Source organism: Rhinoraja longicauda, chromosome 18, assembly GCF_053455715.1.
Source record: "Rhinoraja longicauda isolate Sanriku21f chromosome 18, sRhiLon1.1, whole genome shotgun sequence".
Classification (NCBI taxonomy): domain Eukaryota; kingdom Metazoa; phylum Chordata; class Chondrichthyes; order Rajiformes; family Arhynchobatidae; genus Rhinoraja; species Rhinoraja longicauda.
In genome coordinates, this window is record NC_135970.1 from 11,046,985 (window position 1) to 11,070,975 (window position 23,991).

A 23,991-nucleotide genomic window follows, 5' to 3' on the forward strand; every position below is an offset into this window, starting at 1 on the left:
CCGCACAAGTGGATGGAGAGGTAAAGAAGGCTCATGGTATGTTTGTTTTCATGTTGGGACATTAAGTATAAGAGTCCAGAAGAAGTGTTGCAGCTTTATTTATTTTTTTATTTGGCCCCAACTGGAGTACTGTGTGCAGTTCTGGTCATCCCATTACAAGAAAAATGTGCAGGCTTTGGTGAGATTTCAGAAGGGGTTTACCAGGATGTTGCTTGGACTGGAGGTTAACTCTAAAGGTGAGGTTTGGAGGTGACAAACTCTAGAGGTGACAAACTTGGATTGTTATCTCCAGAGCATTGGAGGCTGAGGGTAGACCTGATAGAAGTATATAAAAGTATGAGAGACACAGATACGGAGAACAGTCAGAACCCTTTTTCCCAGGATGAATGAAAATGTCAAATCATAGTTTCAAGGTGAGAGGGGCAAAGTTTAAAGGAGACTTTTTTTTTACACAGAGAATGGTGTGCGTATGGAACATGTTGCCAGGGGTGGCGGTCGAGGTAGATACGAGGCTTTTAAATAGGCACATGGAGATGGAGGGATAGGGACGAGGTATAGGCAGAGGAGATTAATTTAACTTGACGTTATGTTTTGCATGGACACTGTGGCCTAAAGGGCCAGTTCATGCCCTGTTCTGTGCGATGTTCTATGTCTAGAATACAAGTAGTAGAGTTGGAGCAGAATTGAGAAGTTTTCTCACGGTGTTTGTCATGAGCTCCTTTAGATGGCGCTCCAGCTACAGTTTTTAGAGGTCAGCCAACAATCTTCAGAGATTTCTCACTGTGTTTATAGCATCTAAACCCCCTAAGTGGGGAATCTGTAACCACTATTCTGATGCCCAATAGGTTATTACTTTCTTCAAAGTTTATGTTAGATTTTGTTTTAAACGTCTTGCTTTGTTCTTTGCAGGTTAGAACTATACCGAAAGGTGCAGAATTTACGAATTTTGGCCTGTGGTGGTGACGGCACTGTAAGTGTAAATGTTGAATATCCTCTCTTGCTTTCTTTAGTGCGTGAATTAGTCTCTTGTGATTCAATTCACAAGGTATCATCTTGTTTCTAGGATCATTAAGTGAATGTTTTGGCTGTGTCAATGTCTTTTGTTTTGTATGTGTTTACTCTGCTTAATCTTTGGAAAGACAGAAGTAATTTATAATTTCTACCGCTGAATCCATTCCCCTTTCACGGATTCCATCGCCTTCCCTTTCTCAGGCCAACTCAAGCTTCCTGTAGATAGACACAAAGTGCTGGAGTAACTCAGCGGGTCAGGCAGCATAGCATCTCTGGAGAGAAGGAATGGGTAACGTTTCTAGTCGAGGCTCTTCATCGGACTCATCACCTATTCGTTTCCTCCAGAGATGCTGCCTGACCCGTTGAGTTACTCCAGCATTTTGTGCCTATCTTCAGTGTAAACCAGCATCTGCAGTTCCTTCCTGCACATTTTGTCAAGCTTCCCATATCCTTGTGTTCCCATCAATCTTGAGCTAATCTTACAGTCTCATATCCTTCGCATTATAATTGCCACCCAATCTCACCTCCACAATACGGGCAAACTCTTTATCCTCCTTATTCCCTTTCTGTTCCTCCAACAGTCCTCTTCTTCACCATGTCCACCAATGGCTAGGTGCCGGGACTTGATCATTTATTCCTCTGTGCACAGGAGGCTGATGGGTGATCATATAGAGATGTATAAAATCAAGAGAAGAATAGATCGGCTGAATGTCTTTTTCCCTGGTTTCAAAGGTTTCAAAGATCTTTTATTATCATGTGTACCAATTAAGGTACAGTGATATTCGTACTACCATACAGCCGTACTAAAAAAAAAGCAACAAGACGCACAACGACATAAAAGTTAACATAAACATCCACCACAATGGATTCCCCACACTCCTCACTGTGATGGAAGGCAATAAAGTCTAAACTTCTTCCCTCATTTTCTCTTGTGGTCGGGGCAGTCGAACCATCCGTCGGGGTGATCGAAGCTCCCACAGCCGGCCGTCAAAGCCCCCGCGTCAGGGCGGTCGAAGCTCCCGTGGCTTGGAGCTCCTGAAGTCGGACTCTAACCGGAGACCGCGTGCTCCACGATGTTGAAGTCTGCAGGCTCCCGCAGTTGGAGCTCAGAGGTCGATCACTGACAAAGGAATCGCCAGCTCCGCGATGTTAAAGTCCGCAGGCTCCCGCGGTTGGAGCTCCTGAAGTCGGTCTCCAGCAGAGGCCGCCAACTCCACGATGTTAGCATCTTGATCATCATGTATGAGTTTGGCTGATGGGCCTGTTTCGTGCTGTTTGACTCTATGACTAATGCTCGCTAAAGTTACCTGACTCAACCACCTCTTGTGTTTCTCCAACATTCCATAAATCAATCCCTACACTGAGCTCCGAGTGCAAACTAAGGCATCTGAAAATAGGTGTAATTGTCTGCGTTATGCCGTATTGTGGGACGGTGCTGATGTTGTTTGGAATTGCTGTGAGATGGGGTGGGTTACAAAGGGGGGGGGGGGGGACGGGCTCTCCTATTTGCCTTCTGAGGGCTGGATATCAGTTTGCTTTGTTGGCTGCTTGATGTTCTGACATAAATGATGCCATTTTCATCAAGTTTTGAAAACAAGCTACACTTCGAGGATTTCTATTTGCTTGATATGCAGCAAAGCGTCATCCTTCACAATCTGCTGTTGTTGCCTTAATTTTCATCCTTGAAATACAGTGTATCCATGGAGAAGTCCTGGAAAATGTAAGGTCTGTTTTTAGTTTTGAAATGGAGCTCCATTGGTTTCCAAAGAGTAAATGTCTTATCCCATCATTTGCTGTTCTGTTGTGGTCAGGTGTGTGATTTTTAGTTGTTGTAGCACTCTGCATTTTCAATTGTCTTTAACATTACTTTCTACCCATTGGTAATCTCACTTGACTGTTCAGAAAACATAAGTTGATAGGACAAAGGGTTTGAATGTGGAGGCGGAAACGAGGGGGTGGTTGTTGATGGGAAGCCTGGTGTTCACAGCGTGTCATGGGAATAGCAATTCTGGAATTGCATCATTTAATGGAGCTCGGAGCTGGGGTTGTAAGCAACAATATTTTTGAGATCAGAGAGGTGCTAACCAAACAAATTATCGCACAGTACAAGGTCGGTAGTGGTGATTTATTTTTGTATTGTTTTCGTAACTATAGTTTCACTTCATTTGTAAAGTAAGGAGGGCTCCATGAACAAGGACATTTAATAAATTAAAATAAATAGAGAGAGCAGAGGCACAGAAAAGTGAGGGGAGTACTGAAATGCAAAGGGTAACAGGCTGGGGCAGAAAATGTAAAGAAAAGTCTACAATGCAGGGCAAATCGAGAGTTAGTAAAACATTTTAAAAATCAAAGATCAACGGTCTTTATTTGAATTCATGCAATAGTCGCACTCCGGCCACTCCCTCTTCTCCCCTCTCCCATCAGGCAAGAGGTACAGAAGTGTGAAAACGCACATGTCCAGATTCAGGGACAGTTCCTTCCCAACTGTTATCAGGCAACTGAACCATCCTGCCAACAACTAGAGAGCAGTCCTGATCTACTATCTACGTCATTGGAGCCCCTCGGAACATCTTTGATCAGGCTTTACTGGACTTTATCTCGCACTGAACGTTATTCACGTTATTCCCTTTATCACGTATGTGTACACTGGGATGACTCGATTGTAATCATGTATTGTCTTTCCACTCTCTGGTTAGCATGCAATACAAGCTTTGCACTATACCTCAGTACATGTGACAATAAATAAACTAAAATAAACTATTGGTAATATGATCGATGAATTGACACCACTGATGGCCACAGTTGACCATGATCTAATGGCTATTATGATGTGGTTGGAGAGAGACCAGGACTATATTCCAGACTATATGATGTTCCAACAGAGTAGGCCAAAGGGAAAGTTGGTGAGGTAGCATCATTAATCAAGGATATTATAGGAGAGCTGTTTTGTGATGTGGCGGCAATGGATAATAATGTCCTTATAACACAGAACAATACAGCTTAGGAACAGGCTCTTCTTGATGACAAGTTAAACTAATCTAAAAATACAAGGAGGAACAAGGGATAATGTATTGATAATTGATAACAAGGGATAATGTATTGAGACTGCTGTTGATAACTGTAGAAAATGGACGTTTCTGACTTGTGGAGAGTGTTGAGAGATTGGACACATCTTGAACAGAACCCTTAAGTAACCTGGGAACTTCCTGAATCAACATTGTCATGGATTACTTCCAATCTATTTTAAAAGGAGCAAATATTGACTAAATAAATAGAGATTACTATGTCATCCTTTATTGGTGCAGGTTAAAATAATCCATTTGATTTGATTCTGCAAGTTAGGTTGAGATGCACTATGCAGCTAGCCTGATGAATGCTTTGTTTAATCTGAATTCCTTTTTCTTCCAGGTGGGATGGATTCTGTCCATTTTGGATCAATTACAGCTGAACCCTCCGCCTCCTGTAGCTGTACTTCCCCTGGGAACAGGAAATGACCTGGCACGGACCCTAAATTGGGGCGGGGTAAGTGAGATTAAAGTAGCACGGAGGTTGAAAGACTATTTTAGTTAACCAAATTCGGAAAGACATCTGATTGCTGCTTAGGAATTTCCTTCTTTCTTCCAGTCGTGGCCTCAGTTTTTTTTTGTTTTTAATTGGATAAAGTCACTTGCTTTTGTACATTATCAACATTTAGTTGCCATTCAGGATATGGTGGAGCTGCTTGATATCTGGAATTCATTTGTTTTTGCACCCATTCACCTCCAAAGGTATATAACCTGCAATCAGTTACCAGCAGCTCCAAAGCTTTTGTCAAATGTTATGTGCAAAATCCTAGTCAGTGTCCAATATTGCCACACCACCAGCTACCTGAGTATTGTACCTTGGCGAGGAGGATGCACACGAGAATATCACCAGGTGGGATAGCAAAGGGGTTCTGTCGCTCAGGTCATTCCTGCTATTTGCGTTGTGCACAGATTATGGAGCTGATGAAGAAAGGAAGAAAATAATTGATTTCTGAATGGTTTTCTTGGATAAGATGGTGAATGAACCATGGGGTGGAGATTCCCAGCAGAGTGGCACTGGCTGACCATCTTGCAGTCTCTGATGTACTGTTTCATGAAGGTTACTACAGCAGGATATTATACAATGTCAGGGCTAACCAGGATTTTTAACAGACGCCCAAAGCTATATCATTACATTTTATGCTTTTGACCAAGGTGGATTTCAGTCAAATATCTCGACGATGACAGGGTAAAGTGAATCCAGACCAATTTGTTAAACTTAACACTTGATTCTGTCACAGGATTTGGTGCCACTGACCAATTAGTGTTCATTCCCAACCACTAACGTTCCCCTCAACTGGGCAGCCTGCCAAGCCACTTCAGAGAGTAATTGGAAGTCAACCACACTGCTGCAGTATGGGTCTCATGGGTCAGGGTAGATGAAGAGATCAGGTTTTCATACCAAAAGACCATTAGTCAATACAGTCGGATGGATGTGAGGGATTCATGATGGCGAATATTTACTTTTGATTCCAGATTAGACAATTGCATGAATGTACACTCCAGCTGTCAGGGTGGGTTTCATGCACACGTTTCCAGGTCAGCAGTTCTGGAAACTAATCCACGAACAACGATATCACCCTACCCTTTGCTCTGAGGACCACCTGGTATTGAGCTCTTCGTTTTGAGTTATATTTCGAGAAAAAAAAATCCCTTGGCAACTGGAGAGAAAAAAAAAAAATATATATATAATTAAGTTCTCCTGTTTAGATCCTGGGTTGCAGTTTAGAGGGCAGGAGGAATTTATTAATACCAAAATCTATTTCTGTCTTGGATCAAAGGTTACACGGATGAGTGTTTCTTTACACCTCCTAATCTGCTTCTGTTATGGGTTCAGGGATATACAGATGAGCCAGTTTCCAAGATCCTGTCCCATGTGGAAGATGGGAACATCGTGCAGCTGGACCGATGGAATCTGTTTGTGGAAAGTAACGCCGACGCAGTCCCAGATGAGCGAGATGAAACAGCAGCTGAAAGGGTCAGTATGATTGGAGTCGGCCCTCGAGTGTGCCGCACCACCACAGGAGTGAGGCATTCCACATGCGCTCCGGTGATAGCACCCTGACAATGCTCAGTGAGTGAGTGAGCTCCAGCCAGCCAACACCTCACACTGTTAACCATTTGCCACACTAAAACCCTTTACCCCTTTGTTGTTCCTTTTGAGAAGGGCAGTGGAGTTGCAAACAATAGACCCTGGTAACCAATTTTGCACTGGGGATCTGTATTCACGACAAGTATTGCGTCTGAGCAGAGGAAACCCACTGGTTCCATCTGACCAAAGACGTACAGGTTTGTAGGTTAATTGACTGGGTAAATGTAAAAATTGTCTCTAGTGTGTGTAAGATAGTGTTAATGTGCGGGGATCGCTGGGCGGCACGGACTCGGTGGGCCGAAGGGCCTGTTTCCGTTCTGTATCTCTAAATCTAAATCTAAAATGACCGAGGAGCACAGGTAATAGACTGATCAGCTGGTCCCATGTCTGCTCTGTAGAAAGAAGGGTTGATAAATCATCTTTCGCAAGCTGAGCCAAATAGAATGTAACTGCACCCCATGGTAATGGTAGAAGAAAACTCTTAAATAATATGCACAAAAACTTCTAAGTAAGTGACTGGACATTACAGACTTATCAAAACCGACGCGGATCTGGGTGGGGGCTGGAGGGTGTAGGGGGAGGAGGGGGTTGGTTGCCGTCTAGCCAAGTAGACGTGCCATGGCATGGGATGAGGGAGGAGGGCTATGAAGCTCCCCAGGTCAGTGGGAGCCGGAGAGGACTGGATCAGGGGCAGCATCTGGCGATCACATCAGGAACCAGTAACCAAATCACTGGGGAGATTTCATGTTGGGTGGACTAGAGATCGGTGGGAGTGTTGGAATCAGGGTGGGAGTTGCTAGAAATATAGAAAACCAAAGCAGGCCATTTCCACTTTCTCCGCTGCAACGGTTTTTGCGATCATCCAAATTCAGCGCTCGGTTCCCCCTTTCTCCCTGTTTCCATGATCTCCTTACGCTTTGGAACTATGTTTACCCCTTCTTTGAATAAATGTCATGGCTTGGTCCCAACTACTTCATGTGAAAGAGAATTCATTCCACAGGTCCACAACTCTTTGGTGAAAACATTTTTGCCTCATCTCAGCCCTAAATGTCCTTCTCTACCCAGGGGAGTTGTCATCACCCATTTCCCCCTACACTACTTTGATGAGCCCTTCTCACCGAGTACTGGTTAATGGCTAACAATCGCACCTCTGCAGAACTCTTTGTTATTTTAAAGACTTTAAACAGGGTTCCTCTGAGCTATTTTTTTATTGAGAAAAGAGCCATCCTGTTCAGCCTTTTCTAATCGTTATAACCCTTCATTATTGTCAACATTACTTGTATGTTATATTACTTAATATATTTTCAGAGTCCTACATTGTTTCCTATGATGGAGGCGGGAACTGCACACAGTCCTCTAAAATGGAGAGTGTTATTGGGGATAGGGAGCTCTCTGCATGTGCAGGTTTGTTCTGTGGCTTGTTTTCTGCTCTGGGACGAGCCATCAGGTGAAGGAGCAGGTTACAGACTGGAGCATTGGAGAGCCAGTGACCATGGCATCCTGTGCTTAGAAAACTCTTCCAGTGGGCCTTTCATTTTACCGATCACTGGACCGTGCAACATTTATATACGAGCCATCAGTGCTGTCATAATTCCCCCACCCCCTCCCGCCGGTTATTTTCACTGTCTGTTATTGCCCTGCAGTCTTTTCACGAAGATCTATTTGCCTCTTTCTTCACAGCTACCACTTGATGTCTTCAACAACTACTTCAGCCTTGGCTTTGACGCCCACGTAACTCTCGAGTTTCACGAGTCCAGAGGTATGTTGATGTGAGAAGCGTTCTTTGGAAAAACCCAGAAGTGGATTTTCATTTATTCCCAGAATAGTTCCTTGCTCCAAGCGATGCTCAATCTCTCAGAGAATCACTTCCTGCCGCATTGAAAAGGAGGTTCCGTTACATGTTGGTGTTCTGACTTTCATTTTGTGTGCCATCGAAGCTTGGCACATGTCCACAGCAGTCCATCTGAGTCAGAGGGTTTTTATGTGAAACCCACGCCCATCAGCAGTTAACAGTTGATCAGTAACAAATAACTGCACTTACAGTATTTGGAATCTCCATTGCCACCCATTGACTCTTCCTTCTGACCACAGCTGTCTTGCACTTCCTTCCCCGTCTTCCCCCGCAGCAGTGGGAATCTGCTATTATCGCACAGGTTTGAGATGACATGATGCTTTCTCAAGCACAATGAGTGGCTGGCCATGGCTGCTTGTTGTTGTTGACTTACGTATTTTAGTTCGTAAATGACCAGTGTTTCTGCTCACTCACTCACACTCTCACTCACACTCACACTCACATAGTCACTCACTCACACTCACACTCGTTCCCTCACATACACACTTGTTGACTCACATACACAGGCACTCATGCAAGATAACATGTTGCTTATTTAATGTCAAGTTTATCGTGTTAATTTTCATTTGTTAAACCAGGCTGTAGTGATTTTATGGATTAAACACAGGATTTCTTGCAATGGAGGGTATGACTAGATGTCAGCTTAAAATAAAAGATTTAGACAGCCTCAGTTTCATTGCAAAATCAGTTCTGGCTTGTGTTTTTAAAGAGGGCAATATTTATTTTTAGGCAGATTTACTGATTGATAGTAGTAAATGGGGAGCGATGGACGTGCTCAATGCGGAGTGACAGGTTGAGTGATATGTATTTCATTATTATTGTTAGCTGTCTCTAACGCTTACATTCCTGTTTCAGAGGCTAAACCAGAGAAATTTAGCAGTCGATTTTGGAATAAAGTGTTCTATGCTGGGGTAAGTGGCATGAAATTTAGGTCACTATCTGTTGAATTTGCAGTGTTAACCAAATATTTCCCTGTGCTTTTCATTGTGGCTCCTCTCGGTAACGCTGCTCAGGAGACAATCAGCACTGGCAGAAGCAGCATTTGAGTCCAAAGAAACATTTGTTTTTGGAGAAGAACAGCAAAGGTGGATAGAAGCATGAAAAATGGGAAGGGATGAGGTTGCGTTGAGTTAATAGCAAATAATTTGTGGGAGATTCAATGCACAATTATGGCCTCTCTGTTAAGTGTGTATATGTGTTCAATGGCATTGAAATGTGCCCAGAATGTTTGAGACATCAGGTCCAGAGAATTGGCATAGGGTCTCTGAAGAGCAGGGCTATAGGTAGGGGCCAGTAGAGACGTTGTGCCATTCTGGACCACTTTAATTAATCTCTTGGCAACTGAGATTGTGTTCTTCTGGTGCCAACGCAGGAACTACAGATGCTGATTGACACAAAAAAGACACAAAGTGCTTGAGTAACTCAGCGAGTCCGAAGAAGAGTCCCAACCTGAAACATCGCCTATCCATGTTCCTTGGAGATGCTGCCTGACCAGCTGAGTTACTCCAGTGCTTTGTGTCTTGTGTTAATTTGGACCTGGGAGTGAGCTGTTTGCCCAGTATTAGCCTGAGGGAAGAGAAAATTCCTTTTAAAAGTTAATAAGCTCTGGAAAACTTTACTCTTCATTATGTAATTGAAACGTTACCTGCTATTTTCTCTTGCAGTGTTGTTCACCGATATAACTGTGTCACCCTCTCTCCTGTTATCTAGACAGCAGTTTCGGATTTCTTAACGGGAAGTTCTAAAGATTTAGCCAAGCACATCAAAGTGGTGGTAAGTGCATAGATTTCCATTGGAAAACACAAGACTATGACTGATGTTCTAACACATACTCTGAGCAGTGTTGCAGTGCTAATGTTTTAGGTGCCGGAGCTGTCACTGGTGCCAGAGCGGCCGCTGTTAAATTCCCCGCCAGTTAAAATTCACCGCTGTTTATTTTGGCTTTTATTTTAACACAGGTGTCGGGGCGGCACTCCGGTGAGCTCCGGCAGCATTGCACCCCTGACTCTGAGTACGTATATTATCCCAGTAGCCTGCAAGGATCTCTGCCCGTCCCGAGTGATCTTCTTCGACCTGTCTCATGTCTCTGATCTGCAAGAATCTTGTCATATCGCCAATAATATGAGGATCCATGTCACATTCCCAGCAAACTGTGAGGATCCATGCATGTCGTGGCCAGATAGCCTCCCATGGTGCTCAACTGTAAATATATGCACAGCAGTAGGCTATTCTTCCCCTTGAGCCGGTTCTGCCATTTAATGGCTAGTACAGTTCGTCCTGCTATAATATATGTTTCCATATCAAAAGTTGGATATAACGTGAGTGATGTTTCAGGGAATATTATTACCGTTAAACAGGCTGAATTGTTTTTAATGTGATTTTCATCAGGAACTAGAGAACCACTTAACAAGCACAAAAAAAATAGCTGTGATTGATTGAAACGGCACAGGGGAACGATACACCAATTTCCATGTTTCCATTCCCCGCAGTAATCAAATTGTCAAGCAATCACTTCTATTGACATGTGTGCAACAATACTCCACTAAACCCTGTAACATACAGCGTTCAGTATTTTTTAGCCTGCAGTAACTAAACTTATTGCTATTGTGCGCATTAATGACTTAGATGAAGGGATTAAAAGTAACATTACCAAATTTGCAGATGACACAAAGCTGGGTGGCAGCATGAACTGTGAGGAGGATGCTTTGAGGATGTAGGATGACTTGGACAGGTTGTGTGAGTGGGCAGATGCATGGCAGATGCAGTTTAATGTGGATAAATGTGAGGTTATCCACTTTGGTGGTAAGAACAGGAAGGCAGATTATTATCTGAATGGTGTCAAATTAGGAAAAGGGGAAGTACAAAGAGATCTGGGTGTCGTTGTTCATCAGTCACTTAAAGTTAGCATGCAGGTACAGCAGGCAGTGAAGAAAGCTAATGGCACGTTGGCCTTTATGACAAGAGGAGTTGAGTATAGGAGCAAAGAGGTCCTTCTGCAGTTGTACAGGGCCCTAGTGAGACCACACCTGGAGTACTGTGCACAGTTTTGGTCTCCAAATTTGAGGAAGGACATTCTTGCTATTGAGGGCATGCAGCGTAGGTTCACTAGGTTAATTCCCGGAATGGCGGGACTGTCGTATGTTGAAAGACTGGAGCGTCTAGGCTTGTATATGCTGGAATTTAGAAGGACGAGAGGGGATCTTATTGAAACATATAAGATTATGAAGGGATTGGGCACGTTAGAGGCAGGAAACATGTTCCCAATGTTGGGGGAGTCCAGAACCAGGGGCCACAGTTTAAGAATAAGGGGTAGGCCATTTAGAACGGAGATGAGGAAAAACCTTTTCAGTCAGAGAGTTGTAAATTTGTGGAATTCTCTGCCTCAGAAGGCAGTGGAGGCCAATTCTCTGGATGCTTTCGAGAGAGAGCTAGATAGAGCTCTTAAAGATAGCGGAGTCAAGGGGTATGGGAGAAGGCAGGAACGGGGTACTGATTGTGAATGATCAGCAATGATCACATTGAATGGTGGTGCTGGCTCGAAGGGCTGAATGGCCTACTTCTGCACCTATTGTCTATTGTCTATTGTAAAGATGAGACGCAATAAACTGCAGATGCTGCAATCTTGAGAAAAGCACAGTTCTGGAAGAAATCAGACGGCCAGGCAGCGTCTGTGGAAGGAAAGGACAGGTGATTTTTCAGGTTGGGGCTCTACTTCAGCCTGATTGGAGTAGGGGAAGAAAGCTGGAAAAGGGAGGTGAGGTTGGACAAGGCCTGGAAAATGATCGGTGGATTCATGTGAGATGGGGGTGTGATTGGCCATTGGATGGAGTAAGTGACAAAGGCTAAAAGTGAAAAAGGAGACAAAAGGTTGTCAGATAGGAGAGAAGGGAAGTGAAATATAAATGCAGATGGAGGGATATGGGTGGAAGGAGATGGGGGAGGGGTGAAAAGGGGAGATGGGGAGGGGCGAAAAGGGGAGATGGGGGAGTCATGATGTATCTCTTGCCATCATTAGACACTGCTTCAAAATGCATCACCTCTGGGTTAAATTTCATCTGCCATTGGTCTGTTCAGTTTACCAGCTGATCATTATCAACAAAAAGATCAGCTATTGAATCTCTCAAATTCTCTCTGCAACCTTTTAGAGGGGTAAGGTTTAGAGGGATATGGGCCAAACTAGGCAGGTGCTACTAGTGTATATAGGGCATGTTGGTCGGCGTGGGCAAATTGGGCCGAAGGGCATGTTTCCACGCTCTCTGACTCTAACCTTCTGTTTTCCACTATGTATTATGAGCATGGAAAGTGGAAGCAGGATCAGAGCAAAAGGCCACACCAGTCGCCTGCAGATTTCATGGCTGGTCCTGAGCCTCGTTCTCTTTTCTGCTCAATCCTCTACTCCTTTGATTCTCTAAGTGACAAAAATTCCACCAAAGTCAGCCGAGAGCATACTCAACATACTGTGCACCTCCAGCCCAATGTAAAAGTGCTAATGACATAAAATGCTTAGCATAAAGAATCTTGCTCAGAAATAGTTGACCTCTAATCCTCAGCATTATGAGCAAACAAATGGGCCCTAAAATATGTTGTGAATGTGAAAAGCTAAGATCCTGGTACAGATCCTTCCTTGGGAAGCAACTCTGGTGTCATTCTGTGGAAGGGTGGCTGAGGGAGGCCCAGGACATGTAGATCAGTGTTCAAATGCCGCAGGAGGGATGGAGCTGAAGGTAAGAGAGGAGGGGCAGTTAGTATTTGATGAAGGAGAACATCACGCCGATACTTCGACGGATGTGTAGATGGATCGGGGCTGCTCGAGGTTGAAATTAAAATGCTGTACTGAAGTGTTTTAAAACAGGTGTTTTTTTAAAAAATTGTGGTGAGATTATGTTTTATTCATGGTTGTGGTTTAAGCATTTCCCGTAAAAGCATTAATTAACATTGAAATATGACTTGCAGTTTAAGGGGTTGGTGGAAATAATGATGGTTTTTTTTTGGCATGACCGCTTGCCTTTAGTGACTTCTCTATGTGGATCATTAAATGTTCCTGACTGAAATATCTGTAGTGGTCCAGCTAGATTCATTGCACAGAAAATGCTGTCGGTCTTTAAACATCGCCTTTCTCTGTTCTGTGTTCTAATCAGTGTGATGGGACAGACCTGACATCAAAGATTCAAGACTTAAAACTACAGTGCATTGTCTTCCTGAACATTCCAAGGTAAGGTTTCTCTTGGAACCTAATTGCCAATGTGTCACCGGGCCAGTCATTCTGTAATGTTAGCGAATCAGAGGATGCTTAGCTATTTCATCCCCGGTTTGAAAAGTTTGTTTCTCTGTTCTCCCATTCTGAGCATTGAGCCGCTACCCAAGCCTGTTCCAGGATAGTTGTACCCTTCGAGTAATTTTTGATATTCTGTATCTTTTTGAAAGCCTCATTTGTTGGAAGAGCTGGTTTTGCACGATAGCAAGCCCAAGGGACTTGGCAGGGAGAACTGAAAACCGGAATAGAAAGTGTTTGTGGGTACTTTTATTTTAAAAAAAATTAGGCCAAAGAGAGAGCACAAAATAGTCCTGCCGGACAAGATTAAGGAAAATCTCAAGATATTTGACAAGTCTGTTAAGGCAACATGATATCCATGGAGACACAAAATGCTGGAGTAATTCAGCAGGTCAGGCAGCATCTCAGGAGAGAAGGAGTGGGTGACCTTTTGGGTCGAGACCCTTCTTCAGACTGATGTCAGGGGAGGGGGCGGGAAAAAGATAGAATGTAGTCGGAGACAGGAAGACTGGGAAGGGAAGGAAGAGAAGGAAAGCAGGGACTATCTGCAGTTACTGAAGTCAATGTTCGTTCCGCTGGGGTGCAAACTACCCAAGCGAAATATGGTGGCACGGTGGCACAACGGTAGAGTTGCTGCTTTACAGCGAATGCAGCGCCGGAGACTCAGGTTCGATCCTGACTACGGGTGCTGTACTTTAAGGAGTTTGTACGTTCTCCCCGTGACCTGCGTGGGTTTTCTCCGAGATCTTCGGTTTCCTCCCACACTCCAAAGACGTACAGGTATGTAGGTTAATTGACTGGGTGAATGTAAAAAATTGTCCCTAGTGTGTGTAGGATAGTGTTAATGTGCGGGGATCGCTGGGCGGTGCAGACTTGGTGGGCCGAAAAGGCCTGTTTCCGCGCTGTATCTGAAATAAATAAAAATATAAAATGAGGTGCTGTTCCTCTAATTTGCGCTGGGCCTCACTCTGACAATGGAGGAGGCCCAGGGATATCTGTGTATAGAAACAGGGGAAAAAAGTTTAAATGAATACTTCTTTTCTGTAATCATTAAGGAGAAGAGTGTTTTAAATGAACAATTCAGGGCGGGTTAGGTGAAGTTCTAGGACGTATTATCATTAAAAAGAAAATAGCAATAAATGATAGGGCCCAAGGGAATATTGAAGAACAGATGGATTTAATGTACAAGTCCGAAGACTTTTATCATTCAGTGGTTGTCATCTGCAAAGCACTGCCTGATTAGTAGTGGTGATGGACTCTCACAACATTTAGAAAGTATCCAGCCAAGCACTTGAACCGTAAATTCATAGAAGGCTACAAACCAAGTGCTGGTATTTAGATTAGTCTAGTTGGATGCTTGATAGTCACCATGGGTGTGGTGGCAGGAAGTGTGTGATGCTGGGTGGCATAACTATCTGAGATGGTTAGTCTCCAATGACTATGGCCATCTTTGTTTGAAGGAAGACCAACCAGTGGAGAGGTTTCTGTTTAGTTCCCATTGGGTACATTTTTACCTTGAAGCAATACATGAACAAATGCCTCCTTGGTATCAAGAACGATTTTTTTTTCCTTACTGCTGGAACCCAAGCTGTATTATCTGTGTTTGAACCAAGACTGTGATTAGCTTTGGAGCTGAATAGACTTGATAAAACCTTGTTGCCTCTTGGTGGCTCTGCTGGCACCTAGAATAGAAGAATAGAATCGAATGGCCTTTATTGTCATCCAAAAACATGTCTTTGGATGAAATTCCGTTACCCACAATAAGAAGCAATAATTAAAAAAAGCAATAAAACACACAATCACAAAACCAACATAAAACAAAAAGCATCCATCACAGTGAGTCTCCTTCAGTCACCTCCTCACTGTGATGGAAGGCCAGAATGTCTTTCTCTTCCCTGCCGTCTTCCCTGCTGTCTTCTCCCACGGTCAGGCTGTTGAAATTGCCACGTCGGGGCGGTCACGGCTCCCGACATTGAAGCCCCCGCCGGGGGGAGGAAATCCCGCGGCCTATTCCAGGCCGCGCTGGACGGTGAAGGTCCGCAGCGGGCCGACCCAAGCCCCGCGATTCAGGGCGGGCGAAGGCACTGCCGCTGCCGGAGCCCCCGAGGTCAGCCCCCAACCAGGAACCTGGGAGCTTCCGACGTCCACGCGGCCCGCGGCCAAAGCCTCCGGAGCCTCCGAAGGCGAGTCGCAGCTGCACTCGCAGCGCCACCACAGCCTCCGAAGGCAGCCAGCTTGCAGGTGGTGAGTAACAGTCTGGTCTGCGGGCTCTGCGAACCAGAGCCCCAGGTGGTCCGAGCTGGAGGCCGCCAGCTCCAGGTGCATGGCCGATGGTAGGCCGCAGCGGGAACGGAGACACCACCCAGAAAAAAGGTTGCGTCTTCGTTCGGAAGAGACTCCGTCCAGAATTTTTAAATAGTTTCCCCCCCACATAGCACACAACCACAAAAAACACTACATCACATCCAAACTCTAAAATTAAGACAAAAAACAAAATAAAAGACAAACGGACTGCAGGCGAGCCGCAGCTGCTGCGCATGTGCCACCACCTTGCTCATGACTGAAGATAAACCCAAGGGCAATGCCATAAATGGTGACATTTTGTAAAAGGTGCGTTTTTTGAACTTCCTGCAGGTACTGTGCTGGCACGGTGCCGTGGGGGAATCCCGGTGAACACCATGATTTTGAGCCACAGCGCCACGACGACGGGTACATCGAGGTGATTGGCTTCACCATGGCATCATTGGTATGTCTCCATTATCTTGGGCCTTTGTTTCTGTCTCTGCTGATTGGAGTTTTAGCCCTTGTTGATATGAACTGCTTAATATGAACTGCTCAGAAGAGGAAGAGGCTGTTCCATTCAGGTCTTCCTCGTTATTCTGTTGGGTTAGGATTGATCTCACCTCATCTCTACCTGTCCTGACCTCGGGTGCTGTATGAGTGGAAACATTTTCCCTATGATCGTGTGGGTTTCCTCCGTGTGCTCCATCTTTCTTCCACATCCCATAGACGTATGGATTTATCGTTTGTATTGGCCTGTTAAAAATATATATAAATTGTCCATAACTTATCGAGAGTAATTGAGAAAGTGGGATAACATAGAACTGGTGTGAAAGGTGATCGATGTCAGCTGGACTGGATGGGCCTAATTCCAAGCTGTATCTACTAAACTAAACAAAACAACGTGTTGCATGTGGAAATAATTTGGTGCTTTAAACATGACTATAGTTATTACTAGTTCTAATTTCCTGATTTCTGAGTATATCAATTCTACTGGACAGTAACCTACTTCCTAGCTTGAAGACAGTGGGTCTCAATCAGAGGCTCTGAAAGTGAATGCTGCCTCTGTTGAACAAGAATGAAACGTGATGCTGTTGGTTTCATTTGCCTTTGTGTTGAATTGACTCTTCCCAATGTTGTATCCAAGGCTGCTCTGCAAGTCGGTGGACATGGAGAACGTCTCCACCAGTGCCGCGAAGTGACGCTAACAACATACAAGTCAATACCAATGCAGGTGGATGGGGAACCTTGCAAGCTTGCACCATCCATCATTCGGATCTCATTACGGAACCAGGCCAACATGGTTCAGAAGACCAAGAGGAGGACATCCATTCCACTACTCAACGAGTGAGTACTGACAAAGCAATTAGAACTTGCGCTGAACTTAAAACTGCAATTACTGTGTAAAGCCATTAATAGAGCAACTAATTTTAAGAACCTCATAGAAGATAGACACAAAATGCTGGAGTAACTCAGCGGGACAGGCAGCACCTCTGGAGAGAAGGAATGGGTGATGTTTCGGGTCAAGACCACTTCAGACTGAAACAGGGGAGAGGGAGATACAGAGATAAGGAAATGTAAGGTGTGAAAACGAGACAAAGGGGATGGAGATCAAGGAAAATGTAGAATACACCATTGTATTGTTAGCTACAATACAATACAATATATACAATATATCTTTATTGTCATTGTACAGGGGTACAACGAGATTGGGAACAACGGGATTAGGCGAAGGTAACAACAAAGCAAACAGATAAAATGTAAACAAGGACTGGCAGACTAGTCGGAGAACTGGGAAAGATGGAGGGAGAGGGAGGCAAAGGTTACTTGAAGTTAGAGAAGTCAATATTCATACCGCTAGGGTGTAAGCTGCCCAAGCGAAATGTGAGGTGTTATTCCTCTAATTTGCTCTAGGCCTCACTCTGACAATGGAGGAGGCCCAGGACAGAAAGCTCAGTGTGGGAATGGGAGGGGGAGTTAAAGTGTTCAGCAACCAGGAGATCAGGAAGGTTTAGGCGGAATGAGCTTCGAGAGGGCTTCTTCTATGATGGAAGAGGGGAACTCCCATTCTCTAGAGAATGAGGACATCTGAGATGTCTTGGTGTGGAACACCTCATCTTGGGCGCAGATGCGGTGTAGACGGAGGAATTGGGAGTAGGAGATAGGGTCTCTATAGGATGCAGGGTGGGCGGAAGTGTGGTCTAGATAGCTGTGGGAGTCAGTGGGTTTATAATAAATGTCCGTCAAGAATCTCATCCTCTATAACATTATGTTTCTTGAATACTGTAGGTTTCAATTAATGATAACTGGTTCTGGTAGAATTATGAGCACAATATACTACTGTAGAACACCATGAGGTGTAATGTATGATCAGAGTGCTGTGGTACTTAAGAGAGTATTCATTTAGAATTGGGATCAAACTTGCAAATCACAAGTTCTTCTGGTATTCTAACCAACCAGTCGATCATTTAAATAGACAATAGGTGCAGGAATAGGCCATTCGGCCCTTCGTGCCAGCACCGCCATTCAATGTGATCATGGCTGATCATTCACAATCAGTACCCCATTTCTGCTGGTCGTTAATATCCTTCGGGCATGGCTAATCATAACAGTCAATTAGTTTTCTGGTGATCACAAGTGTTGTTGCAGTCAATTGAAAACAATGGGAAGATGTACATGGAAAATATTTGCAAGGAATTATTGTTGGTGAGGATCTTCCTAAAAGTAAATGGCTTTTAGGAAAAAGTAGATGTCGAGGAAGTAACATGAAATTGTAACTCAAATTCTGCAACAAGGTCCATGTAAAACGAGTTTGCTATTTAAACAACATTCTGGTATCCACAACTGATTATTTAGAGTGTCTAGTTTTGGCATATCTTTTAAGCCACGATGGACAACTTCATAACCAACATGAAGAGCCTGGATTTAATCAGGTAACATTGTGAATGGACGTGAGTTGACAGTAAAGGACGTGGCTTGACTTTGCTCCCCAGGGTATTTGTAGTGATGGTCAGAGATAAAGTGATATTCATTACATTTGCTCACCATTCCTCACATTATTGATTATTGGGGGGGGGAAGTTGAAAGTGTTTTGGATGGTGGACCATATTGCACCTCCTTGTTTTCAACCTAACCAATCTGAAGCATGCATCTGTTAATGAAGTTGTGCTTGTGAATGAAATTTGGTGACAAAAAATGTCAGTTCTTTAGAGTGAAGGTTAATGACGAGTTTTGCATGAATGAATCAATTGTGTGCTGAAGTTAATAATTGATATTTCTGAATATTTAATGGGGTTAAATTCAAGGTGACAATTCATCAGGAAATGATTTAAGTGCAACGTAAACCATCAAAAAAGTATTAGTAAAATGGATTGGCTATTAAATGCCAGAGATTGATTGAGATGAATGCTGTTTAATGCTGCAATTCACTCAATGTCTGGGGCTGTCACTCATAGTACATCCACTGATTCCTCTTACTTCAAAGAACTCCAATGATTTGGTTAAATATAATTTCCTTTTTGTCAAACCATGCTGATTTTGTCTATAGCTGTGAGCTTTTCAAAGTAATATTGTCCTTAAAATAGGTATCACAAAATGCTGGAGTAACTCAGCAGGTCAGGCAGCATCTCAGGAGAAATTAAATTAAAAGATGTGTGTTCAGAGGGACCTGAGTATCTGTCTGCACAAATCATTGGGAGTTGATATGCAGGGACTGCAAACGTTTAGAAAGGGAAACGGCTGTTTTAGGTCTTCCTGCAAAAAGATTTAGGTAAAATGGCGATGAGTTGGGACAGTCCTCCGATTAAAATGGGGACAGTTAGATGGCTGGTAAGATAAAAAAACAAAATGTGCTTTTACAAAATGGATGACCTCATATTGGCTCTCAAGCTGAGCACTAAGAGGCAATGACTGAAGGCATTGCTGTAACAATAGACAATAGACAATAGGTGCAGGAGGAGGCCATTCGGCCCTTCGAGCCAGCACCGCCATTCAATGTGATCATGGCTGATCATTCTCAATCAGTACCCCGTTCCTGCCTTCTCCCCATACCCCCTGACTCTGCTATCCTTAAGAGCTCTATCCAGCTCTCTCTTGAATGCATTCAGAGAGTTGGCCTCCACTGCCTTCTGAGGCAGAGAATTCCACAGATTCACAACTCTCTGACTGAAAAAGTTTTTCCTCATCTCAGTTCTAAATGGCCTACCCCTTATTCTTAAACTGTGGCCCCTTGTTCTGGAAAAGGTGGGAAATGGAGCAGCCAATTTACACACAGTGGATAATGCCAGGACTTGTGAGGGAGAATTTCCCTCTTTGTTGTACCACCATAACATTTTTCACATCCATCTAAGAGGACAGACTGGGCCTCCATGTCAATGCCCATCAAAACCTCAATAATTGGAATGTCGGCCAAGATTTCTATGCTCAAATCTTGCCCTCACAACTTGAGGACAACTTGAATCACAGACAAGCATCCTGCCACTGACCCTGCCATTGGACGAGAGCCGGGAATGGAGAATGTTCTACCAAATCCTCGGACAAATTAGGAGACACAGACTATAGATGCTGGAATTTGGCCCCCATCTCACCCATCCCTCACTCCTCTTTATAGCTTTTCTCTTCCCTCCACTCTCAGAACCGATGCAGGGTCTCTACCCCAAGACAAAAACAACTCCTCTCACCCTACAGAGGCTGCTTGTCCTGCTTCAGTCGTCCAGGTTCAGGAAGAAACTGCAGATGCTGGTTTAAATCAAAGATAGACACAAAATGCTGGAGTAACTCAGCGGGTCAGGCAAAATCTCTGGAGAGAAGGAATGGGTGATGTTTCGGGTGGAGACCCTTCTTCAGACTGATGTCAGGGGAGAGGGAGGTACATAGAAGTGCGTGAAGGAGAGATATAGGAGGTCCTTCCTTCCCGCTGCTGTGAGACTGCACAACCAGCACTGCTCCCAGCAGAAGAGTCAACAATAACAGCTAAGAACACAGAGAAAACTGATGACAATTTATGTATCTTTTATTTATAATGAATGATCTTTTGCTCTCTTGCTCTCTCTCACTTTGCTGCTGCAACACTGTAAATTTCCCTGGTGTGAGACGAATAAAGGAATATATTATTATTATTATTATTATTAGATAAGGAAGTGTATAGATAAGGCAGTGTAAGGTGTGAAAAGCAGGACAACGGGAATGGAGATCAAGGGAAATGTAGAATAGATCATTGTTAGTTGGGAGAAGGTTGTTTGGTTTGTCTATGCCAAATTATGTTGTTTCAATTTCATGGTGTAATGCAAGAACAGCTCACCAATCCTCATAAGACATCACAATATTCCATTGTTCATTCATTTGTCTAAGACAAACACATTGACAAGCACCTGGAATACTGTGAGACCGCACCTGGAGTACTGTGTGCAGTTTTGGTCTCCAAATTTGAGGAAGGATATTCTTGCTATTGAGGGCGTGCAGCGTAGGTTTACTAGGTTAATTCCCGGAATGGCGGGACTTTCATATGTTGAAAGACTGGAGCGACTAGGCTTGTATACACTGGAATTTAGAAGGATGAGAGGAGATCTTATCGAAACGTATAAGATTATTAAGGGGTTGGGCACGTTAGAGGCAGGAAACATGTTCCCAATGTTGGGGGAGTCCAGAACAAGGGGCCACAGTTTAAGAATAAGGGGTAGGCCATTTAGAACTGAGATGAGGAAAAACTTTTTCAGTCAGAGAGTTGTGAATCTGTGGAATTCTCTGCCTCAGAAGGTAGAGGAGGCCAATTCTCTGAATGCATTCAAGAGAGAGCTGGATAGAGCTCTTAAGGATAGCGGAGTCAGGGGGTATGGGGAGAAGGCAGGAACAGGGTACTGATTGAGAGTGATCAGCCATGATCGCATTAAATGGCGGTGCTGGCTCGAAGGGCTGAATGGCCTACTCCTGCACCTATTGTCTATTGTCTATTGACAAGCAAACAAGTCAACATTATTTCTCGACTCACTATGTAGTTTGAATTTGGGTCTTTGAATTAAAGATTTCATTGTATTCCATTGAAAAAAATTTTTTTTGTTGCTTCAGTCAGCAGATGGTATCTGAACGCCTGAAGATATGTGTGAATCGGATCAGCATGCACGACTACGAAGCATTGCATTACGACAAGGAGAAGCTGAAGGAAGCCTGTAAGTGGCTGGATTGCTGGAACAGGGCTAGCTGTCCGTTCCTTCCCTGTTTTAAAGAACATACTACCTAGCTAGAGTGCCTTTTACCACCCAAAGCACTTCACAGATCAGGAAATATTGTCGGCAAGTGTGGCAGCCAGCTTGTGCATAGCAAGGTCCCGCCAAAAAACAATGGTCTAATAAAATATTTTTAGTCAAGTTGGATGCAAAATATCTTTTACTGAAAGCTAATATTGACTGCGCATATTTAGTGCATCCATTCAGCCGATATCAGGGTTGACACAACTTGTGTTTGTCCAATTCTATTGGAATTTACATGAAGAATCAGTGCTGGGGTTGGTTCTGAAGAATTTTTAAAGTATTTCTTAAAAAGGATATGACTATATTGGTATGAATATTCTGGATCGAAAGGGTATAAGCATTTGGCTTGCTCTCGGTGCAGTAAACAGCTTAGTGAGATTATCAACACCCACAAACATCTGATGTCATCACAAGATGACACAACTTTACTGATGAAGCACAACAGGATTTTGTATTCCAGCCTAGTCTCAGCAAGCAGCCTTTGTTCATTTTGAAAGAGAAATAATGGTCCAGGCAGAATTTTAAAATTATTTTATAAGCAAAAACTTTTTTTTTACTTTCGAGGTTCAGAGACTTGTTCTCAGCAAACTTATGGGGAGGAGGTTGTTTAGCAGGCAAATGACAGCAAGTTAAAAAAATAAACAATATATTTTTAACAGGTTTGCTAAATGACCACCAGGTGGCAGCATTGGGTAATACTAGATGTTTGTGACAAGCTCCAGACAAGGTCTCGGACTGATCTCACCTTGCGATGTATTTCATGCTGGGACTGTCCTGTGTTTGTATCCACACCCCTCTGAATTACGAGAGTTGTCGTGTACTTGGAATAGTAGCTACTGTGGTACAGGTACTGTGCCGTGTAAAAACTACCCAGTGTATTACATGTGTAGGAAGGAACTGCAGATGCTGGTTTAAACCAAAGATAGGCACAAAAAGCTGGAGCAACTCAGCGGGTCAGGCAGCATCCCTGGAGAGAAGGAATGGGTGACGTTTTGGGCCGAGACCCTTCTTCAGACTCCAGTCTGAAGAAGGGTCTCGACCAGAAACGTCACCCATTCCTTCTCTCCAGGGATGCTGTCTGTCCCGCTAAGTTACTCCAGCTTTTTATGTCTATCTTCAGTGTATTACAAGCACGGGTTTGTGTTTGTAACCACACCCAGAGTATTAAAGACTTGATCCTGTATTTGTAGCCATACCCAGTGTTTTCCAGACAATGTCTTGTGTTCATAACATTGCCCACTATTACAGACACTGTGTTTTTGCATCCACACCTTGCTCTAGTCCAGTAGGTGCAGTTAACAGCTCGGTGAGATGTATCACAAGTCATGCCTTGGCTTTGTAACTGCACCCATCGCATGACAAAGATGATTCTCTGTTTGTTACGCATCCAGTTTATTACAGGCACTGCGCTGCTTGTAACTGCAATTATTATAAAATGCACCATTCTGTGATCATTACACACCCTGTGCATCACAGGCACTGTCATGTGTTTGTTACCACATCTTCAATCAGACGCAATACATGATCACTGTCTTGCACTCTCTTGGCATTGATGTACTGTCACTTGACAATGCCGAGCCCCGACTGTGAGCTGTTCTGCTTTGATGAGCTGTTCTGCTTTGCCTGGTGTGGATATAGATATGAGAATTCTGGAAGTGCAATGTTAGTCCGACTGGGTTATGCACCCGTCAGCAACAACTGGTTGAATTTACAATAGCACAGAGACTGAAGAAACATAAAGAAAGACATTAATTTCAACATTGAACACTTAAAGCCTTGGATAGAGTGGATATGGTGAGGATGTTTCTAGGTCCATGGGTCATAACCTCAGAATTAAAGAATGTTCCTTTAGGAAGGAGATGAAGAGGAATTTACTTAGTCAGAGAGTGGTGAATCTGTGGAACTCTTTGCCACGGAAGGCTGTGGAGGCCACGTCAATGAATACTTTTACGGCAGAGGTAGATAGATTCTTGATTGGTACGGGTGTCAGAGATTATGGGGGGAAGGCAGGGAGAATGGGGTTTGGAGGGAGAGATAGATTAGCCATGATTGAATGGCGGAGTAGACTTGATGGGCCGAATGGTCTAATTCTGCTCCATTCACTTATGACCTTATGATCAGACTGTCCATTCATCAGCAAAATAATATTGAAAACTCTCTGTTGAATATATGCAGAT

The 23,991-nt window shown here is 43.7% G+C and overlaps 1 protein-coding gene across 5 annotated transcripts in view; it reads left to right on the top strand.

Moving 5' to 3' along the window:
* The window catches only part of dgkza (diacylglycerol kinase, zeta a), a 567,459-nt gene that overhangs the window by 380,913 nt on the left and 162,555 nt on the right, over window positions 1–23,991 (top strand). For all 5 annotated transcript variants that reach the window (XM_078415104.1, XM_078415105.1, XM_078415101.1 and 2 more), the window contains 10 exons: window positions 910–970; window positions 4,420–4,533; window positions 5,911–6,051; window positions 7,846–7,924; window positions 8,873–8,928; window positions 9,728–9,790; window positions 13,156–13,229; window positions 15,924–16,035; window positions 16,717–16,916; window positions 21,633–21,733. In XM_078415104.1, the coding sequence (XP_078271230.1) occupies window positions 910–970; window positions 4,420–4,533; window positions 5,911–6,051; window positions 7,846–7,924; window positions 8,873–8,928; window positions 9,728–9,790; window positions 13,156–13,229; window positions 15,924–16,035; window positions 16,717–16,916; window positions 21,633–21,733 (1,001 nt within the window). The remainder of the gene's footprint in view (window positions 1–909; window positions 971–4,419; window positions 4,534–5,910; window positions 6,052–7,845; window positions 7,925–8,872; window positions 8,929–9,727; window positions 9,791–13,155; window positions 13,230–15,923; window positions 16,036–16,716; window positions 16,917–21,632; window positions 21,734–23,991) is intronic.